General features: G+C 42.8%; 1 protein-coding gene across 1 annotated transcript in view; it reads left to right on the forward strand.

Annotated features, from left to right (window-relative positions):
• Window positions 1-2034: 2034 nt before the first annotated feature.
• The window catches only part of LOC137266431 (fibroblast growth factor 17-like), a 127614-nt gene continuing 108199 nt past the window's right edge, over window positions 2035-21449 (forward strand). The window contains exon 1 of the mRNA XM_067801928.1: window positions 2035-2072. Coding sequence (XP_067658029.1) covers window positions 2050-2072 — 23 coding nt within the window. The 5' untranslated portion in view covers window positions 2035-2049. The remainder of the gene's footprint in view (window positions 2073-21449) is intronic.

Consider the following 21449-nt stretch of genomic DNA (forward strand, 5'->3'; position numbering starts at 1 on the left):
CATTTTCTCAATTTGTAGATGATGGTTCGTCATTAAATTATCACCACTGAGCCAAATTAACGACACATTAATTCTTCACGTGTAGGACGACCAAGATGGATACTTACTGGTGTAAATAGTATGTGTAAATAAATAACCACAGTATCACACTAGTGTCCATTCGTCACGCAGATATACCAGCAATATGTCACCATTGTCGTGCGTTTCACACATTGTACCCATGTCTGGAGTGCAACGCGGGTTACGATCGAACGCTTTAACCTCTAGGCTAGAACACCACCCCGGTTCGATTCCAAAGTTGGAGTCATGTGTGACACCTTTTTAACATGTTCCCACTTTATAGGGAGGGAAAAGTGCTCGAAGTGGAATTTATCGTATTTACTCACTTGTATTAATGTGTTCGGGGGCTTTGTTGATTGTAGTGTTTTCCTCGCTCCGTCTGTGTCAACTGGTGCAGTTGCAATTACAACGCGTTCCCAACAATGTTTACGTAAACAGTGTACTGAAAACAATTCGATCATGATAAATATTCTATGATATATTTTCACACTATTCATGGCACGTGTGGATTTACTACGCCAAATATATACTGCTGTTATTCTCCGAGCTGGATAAACACCTATCTCATTCAGTACCCTGAGAAGTCCAATATCACTTGGTCAGTTACATAGCACGTGAACCGGAAATGACGTATTTATAATGGCAGAGAGTTCCTCTTTTCTAAACAGATTTTCCTCTCGCTTTACTCGTGTCTGACATAAGAGTGTTCATGAAAAGTATGTACAACTGTAGCTATGAGCACATCTTTGTGTGTTATTGTAGCATAAAGCACGTCACTGTGCTGTTAACATCCACGAGTCATGTGATGGTGCTGCACCAGCTTCTAAAATCTTCATCTGTAACAAAATCATTCGACTAGCGATGTCGCTGTTCGTACCACATAAATGTTTTAACATATGTAACTATAGACAAGAGTTTGAAAGTACTGAAACGCTATCTACATATTTATAATTATTTCCTCCTGAAACACGTAAAAAATGGTTCGATCAAACACGAACGTAAACGTTTTACTCGTTGGAGAACAGCTGAATGGTTTAACAGCTTAAGGGATGGTTACTTTGAACCTTCTGGGTTTTGTCCCCTCAGTTCCCCTAAAAACGTTTTCGACGTTTAAGTAATAAAAACAGAAACAATTTCGAGTTAAACGCGTGTTTCCAGCGCTTAGAATAACACAACTGAAACGGATCTCTTTTGCCACTCTCTCTACAATGAAATTAGGTACGACGGAAAAAAATGGTACTCACAGATGAATATCTTTGTAAAAAGAGGTATATCTGCTACAAAATAAACCCGAGAAAGACATTTAGATTGACTCGTATCACTATGGTAATGAATATGGCGTCCTGTATAGGACTGAACAACAGGGGAATTGCGCGACTACGCTGTACACAGGCGTGTTGGGGGTCAGGTGCTGTAGGGGGTGTAAACGCCGAGGCTTCACTCCCACTAGTGGCTGGGCTTCTCTCTAGTTGTGGATAAAGTAGAGGTGGCCCGACGCTGAAAGCTACAGGTAGAAGATAGGAGTTAACGTAATTACAGGTAGATTGTCGCTAAGGCAGTGGAAAGAAAGAACCCATTTAACCGATTTCAGATCAGTGGTGGTGCCTGAGCTGGATCCTTACTTCTCCGTAGTGGACGTATTCTTCGTACTGGTTTCAAACCTTATTTCATGAATGGATTGCTCATGGATAATTTAACAGCGTTCAGGCATGTTGTTTTGCAGTAGGATGAAATATTCAGTTGTGATAGTTCCGGTATAATACGAATCTGTTTGTCCTATTGTTTAGACTGAACTTTCTAAAGTCACACGAGTATGTGAATGGACTTGGGTGAATATTTTGATATGACTTCACGATGCTATATGTGTCTGTGCTGGTCTTGCGTTGATGTCCTCGGATACTGACCTCATGACCTCATGTACGATTACGCTGATCTCACAATGGGAAGACAAGACGTACTTGGGTTGTTCATCGCCAGCCGATTTGAGGGATGGAACACAGCATAAAACCAAGGTAATATTTGTGTGAGTGAGTCAGTTGGGTTTTACACTGCTTTGAGTTGTTTCTCTGTTGTGAATTGTCTACTCAGTACGCCATTACCTTGTGATCTAGTGTCACATATATGATCATGTCCTGGTTTGAATCGGGCATCACGAAGCCCATTCCTCTGATGACAGTATGTCATTGGCACCAAAACACAGTGTATAAATCATCAACTTTCAGGGTCAGTCGCATAACTGAGAACAATCAACCGCTACCAGCTCTCATCTGACTTTTATGTACATTCTCTACCACTGTTAAATATTACATAACTTGCAAAAAAGTATTCTACTACCGCCCCAAACAAATTATAGACATTGAAGAGTACTAGCCACATTTCCGACATTGCGAGTTTCTGCCTGTGTTGCCATCGACACTATTGTTGGAATTTGCTTACCAAATGATACAAATGGTTTGTAATACTTTGTTGTGAATACATTCATGTAATTGCTGTAGGCAATATAGCAAAACCTGCTGAATGGCAGGTCTGTAATAATCGAAACTGAATAGTGACCACATTTAGATGCACTCCGGCAATATCAACAGACGTCGATGCGATGAAACAGATACGCTGATATTGTGATAAATCGTGTCGTATATTTGGTTCATCTATAGGGACAATTGGTAGCCTAGTGGTTAAAGCGTTCGCTCTTCGCTCGGAGACCGGCTTCGATTCCCCATACAAGTTCATTGCGTGAAGCCCATTTCGTTTTCAGGACGCATCTGAGATTCGAACTCACTTCGACCTACTGTCTTCTTTGGCACAATGTTAAAACGGTGTATAAAACAACGCACTTGTTCCGGATGTCTTAGTCTGTCTCAAAGTCACTGAACCATCATATTTTCCGTTCCCTCCGACCCTTTCCTGGATACAGCGTTCGACTCCCCACATGGGTACAAAGTATGAAACCCATTTCTAGTGTCCCCCGCCGAGATACTGCTGGAATCTTGCTAAGAGTGAGGTAAGATCCAACTGACTCGCTCATGGCCGCACAAGCGCATGTATGAAGCCCATTTCTAGTGTCCCCCGCCGTGATACTGCTGGAATCTTGCTAAGAGTGAGGTAAGATCCAACTGACTCGCTCATGGCCGCACAAGCGCATGAATGAAGCCGATTTTTGAGACTCTCTTAGCCCTTATATAGATAGTCGTAAGTTAATGATACTCTAGGGACTGACGACTATCTTCGCGGTAATAGAGCTTCGAAAGTCTAGGCCCAAGGCTGAGATTTTCGAAGCTCTCTTACCGCTAAGATTGTTAGTGCTAACGTTAAAGATCTTAGTGCTGAGACAGCTTCGATAATCTAGGTCCAGATCTATTTGTTCATCAGCGTCGGGAATCTCATCCCACACTGCTTTCACACAAAGCGCACTTACCAAAACTAGATCTCCAGGGCCCCGATTCGTAGCGCTACGACAAACGGATCGGGGCTCAGGACTTGACGGTGTTGGGCATGTGTAGTGAGGTATCGAACTGTACTATTGAACCTAATATTTTCAACAGTTGCAGCAAAGGTAATACTGATCTGATACAATTACATACTTTATACTCGACAGATAAAGTACTGATTTTCAAATATAAACCTGCTTGTTAAACACATGTTAACAAAGCCAGGTCTGTTAATGAAGACATTATGATGAACTCTCTATTTCTACAATAACGTAAATTTCCATGACAGTATATTAAATACTCTGGTCAGATCAATCCACGTGCATCTAATTACTGCAGCCTATGTTCACAAGGGATATTACACATGTTCATAGCTACATTAAGGCGTTCCCTCGCGACGCAACAGTCGTACTTCATCGTTCCTTCGCAATGTTTTAGTGTTCTCATAGGATACATCCCTAGCGTCCCATCGAGGTACATCCGTGACGCTTCACGAAAGTCGTTGCGTTATTAACGTGGTCTCCTGCGATACCTAGGTTGTTTTAACGGCGTATCCTAAGTGTTACATCGCGGCACGACCGGGTTCTGTCGCGAAGGCATTGACTGTATTGTGATTTATCAGTGGTCTGTCGCAACACCAATGTGTGTGTAAAGTGAAACTGAAGAAACGACGATACATTTTTAATTCAGTTGTTAGGATTCGTGATACTAAAATCCAAGTCGTCGATATATGAGGATACGAGATGTCGTTAACAGCAATACATATAGTTACCTTGGAAAGAATAGTTAACCTGTTAACGTGTTTAACACTCTGATGGCATGGTGCACGATTGTGATGTATGTTGTAAACTTTCGGGATTCTTGTGTCTGATGAAAATCTTCGATCTTCTGGTGTGAAGTTTTGGGATGCTCTTGTCTTGTGGAATGTTTTTTTATTCTTGTATGTGGTGAAAAACTTCAGAGTGCTATTGTCACAGTCTCGGACTTGTCAGGCCTCACGAGTCAGGTGTTTTGCAGCATGTGTTATAAAGTGTCGCATGTGACTGCAATGTGTCACGAGCCGATTGTCACAGACATCATCTGTGGGAGGTTGCATCAGGATGTAGATATCCGAAAAATGAGCACTCGGTGCTACTCGAATCGAGTCTCAGACACAAACTGACCAGCCCTACATCAAACCAACACTGCAACAATGGTTCAGCATGGATTATACGGCATTCTCCTGTTCACTGCCTCTTGAACGCATATAATACTCAGATTTGCTGAGTTGCACAGACCTTTGAATAAAGTGAGTCAGTTAAGGTTGAGGGCGAATGGAACATGTTTCAGTTACGTTATCTGTGTGAGCTAAGCGTAGTGTTACGAGTTTGTATTTTCTGTATATTTTGTTATTAATTCAGTAATGGTTATTATTTGGTCACAACATTCAGTGTTTTGAATAACAAATATGATGGATCACATTTCGTATAATAGATGATCGGATTTTTAGAATTTTGGCAGCAGGTTTGTCCGGGAATTATCTTCCCTTGACTTCCTGTTTGCTACTTCCGGGAGACGTTGCTAGAGCATTCTACAGTGTTGACTATGGCAGTAAGTGCTCGTACTTTCGAGAAATGACTGAGTACATAAAAAGGCTGGTTGCCGTTTTGCGAGGGACACACATTCATTGGAGTTGCATCACTGCCAACAATCATTAACGTCTGACCTACACTAACCACTGTCAGACCGATCGCTGTGTTTACATTCTGCACAGTTGATTCTCTCTGGCACTAAGACTTTGGTGAGTTTACTATATTATATTTGGTGACCCATTGCCTAAGATTTCGTCTCACTTGTATTGAATTTGTAATCAGCATTGTGAAATTGACTTGGGACCTTGTGTACCTCTGCACATAATCTGTATACTTCTTTGCGAAATGAATAGAGCATATTTGGAATACAACCTATTTGCGAGTAGTTGGGTATATGGATGCTAAACCTAAACTTTTGCATTTTTATTACACACAGTTGATGTTAGTCGTTAGGAAGCCGTATCATGTTTACAGTGTGAGCCCGTTGCACTGTGACCAGGGTTCGATTCTCCACATTCATGGTGTCTCGTGTAACCATTGTATCAGACAAACAAAAAGGTATTTCATGTTCGCTATTTGCAGGTTGCTGCAGTAGATAGAGTCGCATAACATACAGGAACAGCAGTGAATGGGTACCCGGTAGTATATGATAGCGTGAATGTTCACCTGGTGGAGTCTCAATGAAACGGAGTGCATCCAGTTCCAGTGAAGACCTTATAATGATGAAGCAACTGGGGACTAGAATTTTGCGCTTTATGATAGAATTTAGTGATTATTAGAACTAACTGTTACAGATTGTAGCCGAACTCAAAATTATACATGAAAAATGGTGTGCCAATAAGACAAGAAGCATTGTCCATTGCCCATGTAGCGTTAGAGAAGGATTTACCTAAAAGATCCGATCTTGCCACAAACAGGATGTCCCTGTTTTTAATGCAGGACCGTGAAGCTCTCAACCATCCGATAACCGCTTGAAATACACTATATACATTGTCTGCATGGACAGTCAATGCAAATTCAATGCAAGGCATCTTAAGCCACTGGTGTCTGTATGGCAACCACCACATTACTGCAATACCTTCATACATCTGGCGTCTCTCCTGGATTAACTTCTCAGTTTTGTAATGATCCCAGGACCTGTATAATACCAAGTCAAACTTGCTGAGTACTAATCCGCTCTTTGTGTCGGAAGGTTTGGCATAGTAGCAGTTTGGTGTCAAGTCTTCCATAATAAATAGCTGCAATGGGAGCCGAGGAGAAAGGCCTCATCTGATAGGGGGTGTTGATTTCTCTATACAGGAAAAGACAGCTGCTTGACATTGCATAATATCTCAGGAACAGTAAATCTTCAGGATCCGCAAAAAAGCTCCCGGTGTAATGTCATTAAAGTCACGCGTTAATGTAGCACTGCCACACTGTAAAGCAATTACCTAGTTAAGGAACAAAGGCGAATGAGAGAGTATGCTGTAGATCTTGACAAGACTCAAGCGTGGCGTCTTAAAGTTCTGTAGCTTTCAGTGTGACTGGTGGGGTTTTAGGGGTACCTGTTGCTGTTCGTCATTGATGGAGGAGCCACCCCCCTTTGTTTCACCGTCATTGTTCTGGGAACATGGCTGACGTTGCTCATTACATGTGTACATGCACGACCTAATTGGCGGACGATTGTTTCTCTCCGTTGACTGTCAGATCTCTGAAGATTGGAGTGTTGGTGTATCGTGTTGTTGTTGAAGATTACAGAAGTTTCCATGGTACCAGAATTCCATTGTTTTTGTTGTTTCTAAACATAATGATGGGACAATGCATCTTTTCTGAAGTTTAAAGCGAAACCTGAAGCGACGTACATGTAGGTGTGTCTTAAGGTCATTGCACTACAACGAATATAGGCCATGGTTTGCTTGCACCACAACAGATATATGCAATGAACCCGTTCCAAGGCACCAACGTTATGCCATGTCTGGCGTTCTTCAGCGTGGGCAATGAGTTCCTTGCACAATAGATTCTTTGCCCTACTGACCTAGCTTTCGAGATAGTTGCAACTCAATGATATATGAGTGAGTGAGAGAGTGAGTGAGTGAGTGAGTGAGTTGGGTTTTATGGCGCTTTCAACAGCATTCCATCAATATCAAGGCAGTGGACATCAGAAATGGGCTTCACAAATTGTACCCATGTGGAGAATAGAATCGTCCACGTACTAGTAGTTCGTTGAATTCAACAAACATATACCATGAGTTTAAAGCACGTAAAAAACATATGCCTTCAGGTTGAGTTCACGAATTCAATGCACCTTAACAAACATATGACACGAATCCAATGCACCTTAACAAACACATGCCACGAGTTCCATACCCCTTAACACATATACCACGAGTTCGATGCACCTTATCAAATATACCACGAGTTCAGTGCACCTTAACAAATATATGCCGTGAGTTTAATGCCTCTTAACCAGCACATGGTATATTTTACCTGTACTGGAATACAACAAATGCCACTGTGCTCCTGTACTAGAACAAAGGAGTCAATGGCCGAATACCCCCCTGACCTCAACTCCAACATGCCATGCACCTTGAGATAAAAATACAGCATTAAATCGGCCCTCCTACCTGGGTAACCGCTATATTACAGCACATACTGCACAGGCACACATCCACCCCTATCTATCTCGACTCAAACTCTTGTTTTAATGATGCTCATGACCTTCGTCGGCCTAGCATGCCTGCGATGGTAACGTGATGCGTGTTTAATCTTGTGCGGATATTATTGCAGTTCGTAACGCTCTCTGACTACGGCATGGCGTATTGACTGGCCCTGTCGTTGCTGACGCCGTGCTCAGATAAAACACACTCCTCTCTTCTACCTATCAGTGTTCGTGCAACAACTCCCCTCAAACACCTAATCACGGTCTTTTTCTTGCCATCCCGACACACCTGCACTGCAATGTCGTGCCCTCATTAGATTACATTGTATGTACACCATGTTTTAAAAATATGTTATAAAAACAAAGCTCTGTTATGTGCAAATGATTTTTTCGTATATTTTTTGTCTTTTAACTTTATATACACTTATACTCTACAACTTTTAATGACGTATTTTAGTATTAAACAGTTTAAATCCCTTCACGTTTGGATACTTTAATGTTATATCTATGCATGCACTTTTCCTATAATGGACACATCAAGAGAGTTGAAAACACATTATTATGATTCGTTTTTTCCGCATTTCATATTTCATTTTTTAGCGGGGCAGGAAGCTCTATAATCCGTATGAGCATGTAATCACATAATATCCAGTTCATGTATAAGTTGGTCGTTTGTGAAGATTTATGGTATGACCTCAGACGTATTCTAGAACCTCAGCCTTTCACGGAATGTTCAAATGGGGTGTCTTTCAGACGAATTGTCTTTGTCACATAGCGTCTGATCAATACGAGATGTAAATGGGCGCCCGATTCACCCAACCTGTAGCTTGCTGAAATACCCTCTCATACACTGCGTTATTGTATGCTGACCGAGAATGCACGAGTAAAACTAAATTTGAAATTCAAATTTGATTACTTAAACTGAGTACTCGCGACGTCATATGGCGAGGAGCGTCCGTAAATCACACACACCTAAGTGGTGATGCAGACTGTTGCGTGTTTACCTGGGATCCGCACTAGGTTGGCACCTCGGTGGTACATAGACTAAAGCTTAGTCTCTGAATATATATAATTTTGATAGTAACAAACAAACGCATTTTATTGAAAAGGTGCCCCAGGGAGACCAGAGATTCAGAGACTAAGAACATCTGCATTGAGGCTACACGTGCACGGGTCATTACCAATTGGAAGTCACATCATGCATGGCCTCTGATACAACCATCAGATAACAGCATAAGCAGATACCACAAAATCTATTATATGGTCTCTGGTATAAGTGACAGGCATAATTATTGGCCCTTGTGTGGGCTTACCCAGTCCTTTCTCCCTGCTGCCCTCAACTCCAGCCCAGTGGTCCACTGAAGTTCCCCTACTGCCGAACAGTTTACAGTTTGGAAACTTGCAGCCTGTAATGTCACTTTGAGACTCTATGGCCAAGGATCAGAACACCTGAACCTGAGGAAATCTAAACTTGCATTATTTAAGACTTTAGCACAGCAGAGAACGCTGTCAAAATAATGTGGATCAGGGACTGTGAGACAGACAAGGTGGTGCACTAAGACAGGTGGGATTCTCAGAGAAATACATTTCTGATCTGAAACAGATGTAACTACATGACTGAGCGATGACAGCCGTCCATGGTTAATCTGACCTGTCATGTATTTCTGTTCCAAATCGCAATTTCTCTAATTACTTCATACTGCAATATGCTTTACTGTCTATGAGAGTGAGTGGGTGAGTGGGTGAGTGGGTGAGTGGGTGAGTGAGTGAGTGAGAGAGAGAGTGAGTGAGTGAGAGTATGGTTTTACGCCGCTTTTACCAATAGTCTAGAATTATTCAGGGGGACACACAAATGGGCCTCACACATTGAACTCGTGTGGGGAATCGACCCCGGGTTTTACCACCCGGCTTTAACCACCAGGCTACCCCTGTTCACGAGCTTTGTGACGTGCTTAACGTCCGTTCATCACTTGTCAATGCTTGTTTAAACCTTTGCAATTAGTTGCCTTAACGGGTGCTTGGTGTTTAACACTGATACAGTAGAACGCAGTTATAACGGACTTAGTGGTACGTTTGTTCGTGATCACCGTAGCTCGTTATAAGCATTCTTTGTCGGGGTAAACAAAATGTAGCTTCGGTTTGTTGTATCGGTCCATTCCTTATAAGTGTATTTTTTATAAACTATATTTACTATATGATATCAATATCGTGACTGAATGGTTTGGGGCGGTGGGGTAGCCATGTGGCTAAAGCGTTTGCTTGTCTCGCCGAAAACCATGTTCGAATCCCCACCAGGGTGCATTGTGTGAAGCCAATTTCTGGCTTTTCCCGCTCCTACCCTCTGCAGCAATGCTAGAATATTGCTAACAGTGACGTGAAACTATACTCACTCATTCACTTGTATGGTTTAACGATTTGCATAAGACTCGTACATACTCGTACTGAGGTTGGCCGTTATTGTGTCAGTGACTTTTAAGAGACACGCATAAACTTTGCGTGTACATAATGACATCATGTAGACAAGACACTTATAGCGCTGGAATGACGTCATGATGCACCTGAGACACGTAAGGTATGTGAAGATCTTAAGGCACCCTTGACGCACAGACTAAGTCGGTCAGCGATTTATCCGCACCCGTTAGTTCACAATAACATATCTACCACGATGCAGCATGTGTTAAGTTGTCGCAACGTCACACAACGTAAACGTTGACACATACAACTCCCTCAAACCATGATGTGCCAGGGTGGTCACTGAGGGTAATTTTGTCAAGAGATATAAAGGACTGTAAAGGACCCAGTTCACGGACTGTACCCATTACACTAGCACCTGTAGTCATGGCGTAATCCCAGCGTCGTCTCGCTGCCCTGACCAGACGCAATATTGTCCTACTTGAAAGAACCAGGAGGAATTTTAACCAGCCGGACAAAAGTTGCAACCGTGCTTCACAAAGGCGTTCATGGCATAGTTGAGACGCTGTCATAGGGCTATAGAATGTGCGCATAACTGGTTTAAAGGCGCACTGCCCTGAACATGTGGCCGTATTATTTACCATTAGTGGGTATAGATGCAACGGCGCATTAAAAAGTATTTTATTATTGTCTTGAATTTTCAGTTTCAATATATATTTTTTTTAAATACGAGCGCTCGCATCTAGCAATTGCACCAGCAGAGCAAGGACATTATATTAATGTAGACCAATATAAAATTCGAACAGTGCGTCGTAGAAAGTGAACTGTCTATCACGGATATGCCAACAGTTTGAATGCGGGAGAAGTGTGATGTGTCATACGTACATGTGCACCCACCGTTTAAAGATGAGAGTGAGTGAGTTGGTTTTAACGCCACTTTGTACAATATTCCTGTTGTATCTCGGCAGAACCGGTTTCGACCCAACGATCATAAGGTATTTGCGTATCCAAGGGACGCAACTCTGCACAGCACTTTAGACAACTGGGCCACGGACCGTTCCTCCTTTTAAGTGTACTACTCTCACATAGATGAACTGTGATGCCATTTCAAGGTTTACTGCCTTAATATATATATCAACTACAGTCAAACTATCCTCTGTGTATCTAATGCATATATACCACCGATGTAGTACAGCTGTTCATCTATCTGTACATACGCAACTGACGCAGCTATTCTAAAGGAAGTTTAATGTTAATGTTTGGTAGGACAACGATAACCTATTGCCATGATATATTGCTTTGTGCCCACAAATGATAAAACAACAGTCAGAGACCAACAATTAAAAACAAGTTTAATGTTTATTTTTAGAAATGACAATAAACGCGGTGGGTCTCTACGTACCGTTGCAACGCCCCTGGCGAAGGAATGCTTTCATGCATCGTCACTGACGCCGTTGTTACGCTGATGGCGACCACGGTGGCATATATGTCATCCCCGCAGCAATAGTTGGAGATGCTTAGTCACTCCTCGCCGCCATCCACAAACCTCGAGATGGATCAGATGAAAGTCCATGTGAAAAAAAATGCCGCAACCCAATGTTGAGAACATTAAACAGTCGTGTGTAGTGATTAATGGGGCGGAAAAACCTGCACGGACATTCTAAACCTTTCACCAGACTTCTAGATTTCTCTCTGAGCTTCCCAAACACTTGCTCTTTAAACTTGATTCCCTCACAATTTACTGTTATGTGTGTTAGAGTGTAACACAAACTGGTTGTGTGTGTGCGTGTGTGCGTGTGTGCGTGTGTGTGTGTGTTCCTGTATACATGTTACATGTTACTTGAGTTACTTTTAAATAAGTATAACGTACAACTTTACTGTGTCTATCTGTGCATGTTATTTGTACCCGGATATAATCCAGATATACATGTGTCACTTGTATCAAGATATATGCACACATGTTACTCTTTACTCCATATATGGGATATACGTGTTACTTGTACGTGTGCATACCCGTTACTGGCATCTCTGTATACGTGTTATGTGTACCGCAATATACGTGTTACCAGTTCATTATATCCTTGACATTCATACCTGGTTGTAAACCACACTGTAATGCTCTAGGTGCCACATGTCTCGTGTTATGCCTGTTCCTTTTCCCCAATATACTATCCTTGTCCTACACCTTACGTGTTACGTGTATCTCAGTATACCCATCACTCATAACTAGCCACAGTAACCGTTAACATTAATGTACTTTAGATGATATGAAGCATGTCTTTGTTGTGACATCCATTTACTTGTGTCTAAATGTCACAACAGACAGCTACGCTCGTCACGCCGACGACCCGGGTTCGATTCCCCACATGGATACAATGTGCGAAGCCCATTTTCTGGTGCCCCCGCCGTGATATTGCTGGAATATTGCTAAAAGCGGCGTAAAACTAAACTCACTCACTCACAACAGACCCGAGCAGAATTCTTTACGAGGAAGGTATCACTAGAATTCGTATCTCTGATTATGCACACGTGAAGATCCGGGATAGAATTGGTGTTCAGTACCCCATACTTGTCCTAAAAGGCGAGTAACGGGACACATCGTATCCCAGTTGGGTAGATCGATGCTCATACTGTTGATCACTGGATTGTCTCGTTCAGACTCGATTATTTACAGACCACCGCCATGTAGCACTGGCATGTTGCTGATTGCAGCGTAAAACCATACTCACTCACTACCTGAAGAGATACTTCTTGCTGATAGTATGCCTTCTACATATTTCGTTAATCCTATTTTTTACTTCACTTTATATTAGTAGTTAGTGTTCGGTAAGCCATGATACGCATTAAAAGCACATGTGAGTGTTGATACAGACCCTGTCGATTGTTCATTCATAGGCTGCTGTTGGCGACTTCCCGCGCCCGCCGTGTTACTCACGTAACAACTATCGTGGTGTAACTTCCCAGTGACGCTCAGTTCTCATTATCAGCCCATCTGTCAGGACTAATTGTATCCTCATGGTTGAAATTCCACAGGGAGCAACAAGTCAGATGTCACCGCCCCGCCCACTCTGATTCGGTCGTAAACCTGATAAGACTAGTTGGATGCCGTAACAGCGATGCGTTCTGTTCGCATTTATATATCTCGGCGTTCATTAGGCTGCCAGATCAGTCTGGAATAACAACGATATATCTATAGAAACAAAACGACCACGCATTTCAAAGGGTCTGGTATTTTGAAGAGGTATGTGGAAGTGTTAATGCAACATTAATACACGATTTTAAACGTTTTCGGATTTCCCCTAGCCATATTTCTCAATCAACGACAACTGTGCATACACGTTGCCAAGTAAGTGACTACAACCTGGCAGTACACAGCCAGCTCGTTTTAGACTCATCTTCGGTGCTCCGGGCCGAATAACCTAACAGACATGATCTTGATCTGGTGAGCGCAGTATTTCACGTGGATGTCAGAGACGTGAATACGTGTTCAAGAATGCTGTTGATCATTGGGCTTTTTTTATCGAAGCTTAATTATCTACAAAATAGTACTCATTCACTCACTCACTCACTTAGCAAGCACGTGTAGGTTCTAAGATGCGATACAGCTATGAATGCATGGTATGTTTAACAGAGACGCGGTGGGTTGGCCCAGCGTAAAAGTAAATTCACTCACTCACTCTTTAATTAGTATTTCATTATTTTACATACAATCATGCCCCAACTACTTTGTTCGATGCTCATGATATCAATCACGGTCGTTATTTACTGACCGTTATCAACTAACTAAAGCATTGCTAACAAACATACCCGTGATGATTCGGGGTAGAGTTCGGGGTAAATCATGCTTGCCATAAAATGCGAGCATGAGGCGACTAACGGGATCGGGTGGTCACACTCGCTGAATTGGTTGACACATGTCATCGGTTCCGAGTTGCGCAGATCGATGCTCGTGTTGTTGATCACTACATCGTCCGGTCCAGACACACCGCAGTCATATAGCTAGAATATTGCTGAGTGCGGAGTAAAACTAAACTTACTCACCAATAAACAAGAGTAAACCATGGCTGTTGTACATACACCCGAGACGCCACACACAAGCACGCACACACACGCACTCAAACACACACACACATACATATACATATATGTATATGCATACTAACACACACATATACATGCACACACACGCACGCACACATACATACATATATGTGTGTCTGTCTGTCTGTGTGTGTGTGCGCGCGCGTGTGTGTATAAGTAGTATAATTAGTATGGCTGGGGAGATGGGGTTAGATAATTGTAAGGCTCCAACTCGTCAAGACACAGACAGGTTCGATTCCGTACATGGCATGGGTACATCTGAAGTTCATTTCTGGTGTTCCCCGCCGTGACATGCTAGAGTAGTTGTGTGAAAGAGAGCTCAACCACTCGTGCAGAGCTACTTTTGCGTACATGGTATGTCAGATACACGTTTTAACCAAGCTGCGATTAACACTTTACAATCTCCCCCGCATTCCTCCATGTCTCATGTTGTCATATATCCCCTTATTAATACTACACATGCACTTCAGCATATCCCCGTGCACTTGATTGCATGGGAGTGACCTTCCCTTCACTGAAATGGGTCGACGCTTTGACCATTGACCTTTCTGTTTATGGAGGTCAAGTACGAAGGGTCAAAGTTGAGTGCGCTGCTCAATTAACAATGAAATAGTACGGTAACTTTCCTATACGTTTTTCACAAAAGCTCATCCATTTTAAAATAATCGTGTGTGGTCTCTCCTGACCACGAAAGCGTGTATACCGATCGATCTTGTTGAGGTATTGATGAAGAAAAGTCGTGAAATTCCACACGATTCAAGAAGCTGAGTTAAGCATACCTTTAACATTCCTTTACATAAATGACAGGTTGGCATCCCAGTTACAGCCTAACGTCATCTTGCGAGAGAATACACAATTTGACAAGCTGTTAACATAGACCGTCTGAAATGCCAAAATTATTCAGCAATTTAAACACTCGTCTTGTGTTATCCAGATCAAATAGCTCTTTGTGGGTGATGTCAACTTCTCCTCGTGTAGAGCAAGAAACCTGCCAGAACTAACAAAGGCCCCGACTTGAAGAGGTGTTTCCACGAGAGCGGCGTAGCTGCCTACCGCAACGTTATCGTCGTCAGCGGTCGGCGTCCTGTACTGGTGATAAGTGTCACATCTCGCGAGGCACACACCTACAAGCTAAGCTCAGCTTCCTTAAGTCGCCCTATGACACTCCATGGCTACACCCAGGCTAATAAACCCATACCCGACTGATTGGAGGTGATGTGGTGCACTGGGTCACGGTGACCCAGCCGTAACTAAAACTCTCGCCGTATCTCGCCAGTGCGATAACAGGCGATATTTTACCGGTCGTTCCTCTGCCTTTCGTCGGTTAAAATGTATTTATCGTCTCGTTTTCCATCGTCATGCTTGCTGCTCATTTGTATAGTGTCACTTTTTTCGAGGTGTCATTTTCGGTGATAACATATTGGAGGCAGGAGATTACCCTGAGTGAGTACGGTTTTAGGCCGTTTAAGCAACGTTCCCGCAATATCGCGGCCGGGGAAAAACAAATAGGGTTCAAACGTACCCGAAAGAGGGATGAAAAATGAAAATATACCTAGTTGAGGAATCGGAGCTTATATTGAAAATTAGCAGCTTCGAGTGTCTACCATACAGGCACTGCAGTAGTGTATATAATCATCACAAGCAAGTCAATAAAATATTTGGCTAGATCATAATCTGGTGAAATGTGTGTACCCTTGAAACGTAGTGAGATGTGTCGCCCCACATGAGTACAATGCACAGCCCGTGTGATGTGAAGCCCGTCGTCATATTGCTGGAGTATTGATACAAGCGTCGTAAAACCCCACTCACTCTATCTAATGTATCGTCCCGTGTAACGTGCGTATCTACGGCGTGGAGTATATGTGTAGGGCTGTGTTTACATTAGTGTTGCGTATACAATGGACATGGAGATGGAGTGAGTGAGTTTAGTTTTATGCCACACTCAGCAATATCCCAGCTATATGGCTGCGACCTGTATATAATCGAGTCTGGACGATTGACAATCCAGTGACAAACAGGCATCGATCTGCGCAAGAGTGAGAGACAGACAGAGAGAGAGAGAGTACATGTGACTTGGAGGTGTATTTTTGACGTCATGTGAATGTGTAGTGTGTGAAAGTATGAATGCAACGTGGAAATTGGTGAAACGTGGCTGTATGTTTGACATGGAGGGTGTGTGTGTGTGTCTGTGTGTGTGTGTCTGTGTGTGTGCGTGCGCGTGTGTGATGTGGAGCTGTGTGCATTTGCAGCGGGTAAGTGCATGACGTACTACAGTGCATTTTGTTGAAATGCATGTTACATGGAGATGTGTAATATGTGAATTAATATATGTTTGGAGTCGCTTTTACGTAACGGTTGCTTTTAGCAATATTCCAGAAATATCACGGGGAACACCAGACATGGCCTTCACACAGTTTACTCATGTGGGGAATCGAACCCGAGTTTTCAGCGTGACGAGCGAACGTTTAATGTAACCCAAGCAGGAAAAAGTAAAGAGTGTTGCTGTGTGAGTGAGTAAATAGAGTTCAACGAGAGACATCCCTGCAGCTAATAACATCAGACATAAGTGAATCACGGCCATGTGTTGTGGCGTTGTTGCGCTGTGATGTGACGTTTTGATGTTCTGTGATGTGTTGAGAGTTGTGATAAATGCCGCCCAACTTTTTGCTGCGTACTATTTTTGCTTGATTTAATGCTGTGATGGTGTGGTGTGAGGTCTGCCGCAGGTTGTCGTATGATGTAAGCGTTGCATGCCGTAGTACTCCACACCACCGACACATACTACGTCCACGCAGCGGTCCCACAGCAACGTCACACGGCTAGACGTATACATGACAAACACAACGTATATCAACCAAGACGTGGAAGTACATGCCGTGCTTCTCACACACGTACACAATCCCACCTCGACACCTCCCACTACAAGAGTGAAGAGCCCCAGTCGAGAGTATGTGTTTATTTATAAATGTAAATTATCACAGTATCTTTGACAGTTGTTTCTCGTCAATTTTCCTAAGTAAACACAAATAAAACATGCCTCTGTTGCAGAGCGTTCCCCAAGAAATCAGCCATTGCATAACACGTCATATGAAACTCTCGTAATCGCTGCTACCATCTTGCTACAGTCTGGATCCCACTTCGTCCCCGGGGATGAGGGAGGCGTATTTGTTACCGATTTGTCTTTATCTCTTTCCAAACTGATGAAGATAACGTGATCAGTTGTTTTTTCACCCCGCCAAAACAACCGTCGCGCTCAGTATAGCGCGGACGGAGAGGTAGATGCCTGACGTGGCGCACGCTGTCCACTCTTCCTGTGACGTCACGGTATGGCCAGGAAGTGCCTCTCGACCAACCGGATAATGACCAAGCGTTGCATGCTATTTCCTAACAAATGTATCTTTAACTCCCGGAAAAAACAACCCCAATCCTGATACATGGCTTCTATTTTTGCCCGGCTCTTGCAGGTGCTTACAAATCATGATCGTTTTTGGCGGTCAAACCACTGAAAAGATCCACGTAATGAAACCATCAGAATGGGATAGGTGTTATTAAAGATGATGGGGGGAGGGGGAAAAAGAGTTGGGGGAGGCACGGGACCTAGTGTCAGCTTCAAGCATTCAACACCCCACTTCTCTCAATGTATCACTATCACATCGTAGCGACAGTTTATTTTTTAATTTCCTTGAATGCGATTGGCTGAGGCAATTATGCCTTGGTCTGCGGTGTTATATGTAGATTCTCGCGGGACACGGTACACACGCTGGGTGTGTATAATGATGATAATATACCATGCAACTGGAACGTGTAAGTGTTGATGTGGGTTTCCCTTCGGAAGAAACACCTGACAGGTGTGTTAATCACAGATTGCTGAGGATATGTTTCAGGTAGGTAAAATACCATTATCTATATATGTATCTTTGCCAACAATGATGAAGGTGATGATGAGGGTGGCAATAACGATCGAACGACGAAAACGACGACGATGATGATGGTGGTGGTGGTGATGGTGATGGTGATGATGGTGATGGTGATGGTGATGGTGATGGTGATGGTGATGGTGATGATGGTGATGGTGATGGTGATGGTGATGGTGATGATGATATCCATTACTCCGATGAAGGTGATGATGATGATGATGTTGATAATGACGACGACAGTGATTTGCGGATAGACACAGTTTATGTTATATCACACGTACTGGCCAAGAAATGTGCAAGTTTCGTGACCTTGAAACTATAAATATCTGTGGCACAACGCTTTATATCACCGTTAAGTGAATAGATTAAAGTGACACGGCACAACAACCTGTCATTTGAATCATGTTATAATCATTCGCTTGTATTAGCACGTTTCATGGTTTTGACGGTCATGGAATCGAATCCTTGTTCTGTCGGGCCAGTGTCCATTTTCATGGACGTCGTAAAAGTCAACGGCGGGTGTCACTTATGCCTTCTATCCTACATTTAGCTAACAAATTCTGATATTATCGATATGTTGGTTGAAGCGTCATACAATCCGACTACCTCACTCAGCTACCGTGTTTGTTGGACCACTTCCTTGGTGTAATAGGCAGCGAGTCATACCAGAGAGTGGAAGGTTAGTGGTTCGATCCTCCTCAATGACATTCCAAAATAAGACAGGAGACACGTGTAGAGGAAACATTTCGCTTGTGTCATGTCCCTAACCCTCAAGTATGGAGTAGCGTATGATATTTATTTACTCAATGTCCGCACAACAGTATGATATCATTAATGCAAGTATATATTATCAATATCGTATGCAGCAAACCTTGACATAGTTCAATAAATAGTTCTCACTATTTGTAACGTTAACAAAAAAAAACATATTTGATTTAACGGGTGAATAATTGACCTGTTTTTCCTTTGGTTTGTGACAGGTGGCAGGGGTGGGACAGTATACGGGGCTCCTATTTAATTCTTAACTTTGATCTTAGCCAATGTGTTAGGAATGGGTGTAAGACGTTCGCATGTTTCGAGCGTTTCGATAGTAGCCACCCCGTTTCACAAGGTTATCGCAGCGCTACGACGGTCGTAAGTCTATGTTAATGTATGGCACTTGCGACTATCTTAGCGCTAAGAGAGCTTCGGAAATCTGGGCCCAGTTTAGGAGTTACGACAATCGTAGCGCTAAGATACGGGGCCATAGTATCATCTCTATGTGATGTTGATTAATGTACACGTGGCAGTAATTCCACAACACGATCCTAGCGCTGAGATTACTGTTAGCCAGTGTTAATGTATGTGAGTTACGATCACCTTAGTGCTGTGATCGCTTTGGTGAACGGGGCCTTGCTCGTGGTGCAGTCAGATTTGTACACTCGGCACTGCTTTTTAATGAAGATTTCTCAAGCATGTGGAAGGGACTGTATCGCTTAAAATCACGTCTTAATGTGAGTATATCTAAATTAGACAAGATTTGACACCTAGCGCAGAGATGTTTACCCCGGTTGACCCAAATTGTTTTTCTGAGGCGAGTGAGTGAGAGAGTTTAGTTTTATGACGCATTCAGCAATATTCCAGTCATATGGCGGCTGTCTGTAAATAATCGAGTCTGGACCAGACAATCCAGTGATCAGCAGCATGACCATCGATCTGCTCAATTGGGAGCTGAATTCTTATTTCAAATTTTGATATGAGAGTCTGTGCTGTTTTTGAGGCAAGTATCAATGCTTCAAAACACAGAGTTAGGTTTTCGAAAGAGGAATCGAAGTTTTGTTTATGTTTTTCTTTAATTCTACGATCGTCAGTCCTTTTATCCGTAAAAGTGGGTCCTGTCTAAAGGGCTCCGAGTGAAAAGCATCAGACCTATCACCGGATCCTGGAATTAAATATCGACGCTGTAAAGGATACCACGTAACAGCAGGAAGTACGGTCCATGTGTAACTGTGACTATTTCCAAACCGCGTACGAAGCGGTTGAGTCGCACAATAGTTAAAGTGCTCGTTCGTCACGTCGAAAACCCAAGTTCGAATCCTCACACGGATACAATGTTCCAAGTGTTGTGCCTTGTGTGACTAATTGTCTTTAGTTTTACGCCGTTTTTAGGAATATTCTTGCACTACCCCTTTGTGAGACACGGGAAATGGGCTTCCACAGTGTACCCACATGGAAAATCGAACCCGGGTCTTCGGAGTGATGAGAGAACGCTTTAACCATTGGGCTACCCCACAGCCCCTTTGAATATAGAGGTCAGCATACATAACATTCATCAATAATATTCCCTATTAAGGTTAAGTAAGACTGAACTCGATGCTAAACACACTTTACTTTAACAACTGCTAATACGGTATTATGTTATTGTATAGTTAGTCTGGCACAGGAGCATTTGGCCTAAGATACACAGTTCCAGAACGAATTTCAAGTCTATAAGAGACTCCTTACCTCATCAAATTTGTACCGCAAACTGAAAACAGTTTCAACAACACTAATGCTGGGAACGACGGCTCGCTTTGACATTTAACGTCAGCATCGGCCTCCTGTAAATCGTGTGTAGTTCCACCTGTTCCTCGCGATGCCAGAACCCCGCCAGAGTTCGGCGTGTCCTGCCACCATCAGCGTACAGAGGTGTATTCATTCATGTGTTTCTCGTCGCCACAGATGCTTAACGCGGTCTAACACTATCTCAGACTCTCTCACGTGGGCAAAAACCCATCCAGTTGGATTCCTGTTGGCTTGGCGACAAATTGAACACAAATTATGACAGAAAAAACTACTCCCACATCCAGACAGCGAACACCCAAGATGGTCTCTAGCTGGGTGTGTTTTCTGAATGAACGAAACATACTGATTTCCAATCAGAACGTCACGGAACATGCTGTCTCAGCTGAAGTGCAGCATACCGAGCGTATCTTCTCGCCTAAACCCTCTCATTGCCAATCAGCCGCACCATATGATATGCTAATTATCTGTTTAACTTTAGATGTTTGTGAAACATAAACCCTTTTTCATGAACTGATTTACCACAAAGTGGCTGCAAGCCCCCAAACGACTGTGGTAGCCATGTTGCATATCAATGATATACCCGCTACAGTGGAAATTGTTAGTCTGGAAAGGAACCATGTAATTCTTTCAGAGTTGGGATTTTGTTTGTGATTATTCTTTAAACATTTCGAAACTGATGCAAGTTGTTTTCATAAACAGATAGCCAATTTACTGTGCTTTAAAGAAATAAAAATACCGAGCAGTTTTTCGTGGATCTGCACCTATCTGTATCTCTTTA

The sequence above is a fragment of the Haliotis asinina genome, chromosome 15, assembly GCF_037392515.1.
Source record: "Haliotis asinina isolate JCU_RB_2024 chromosome 15, JCU_Hal_asi_v2, whole genome shotgun sequence".
NCBI lineage: Eukaryota > Metazoa > Mollusca > Gastropoda > Lepetellida > Haliotidae > Haliotis > Haliotis asinina.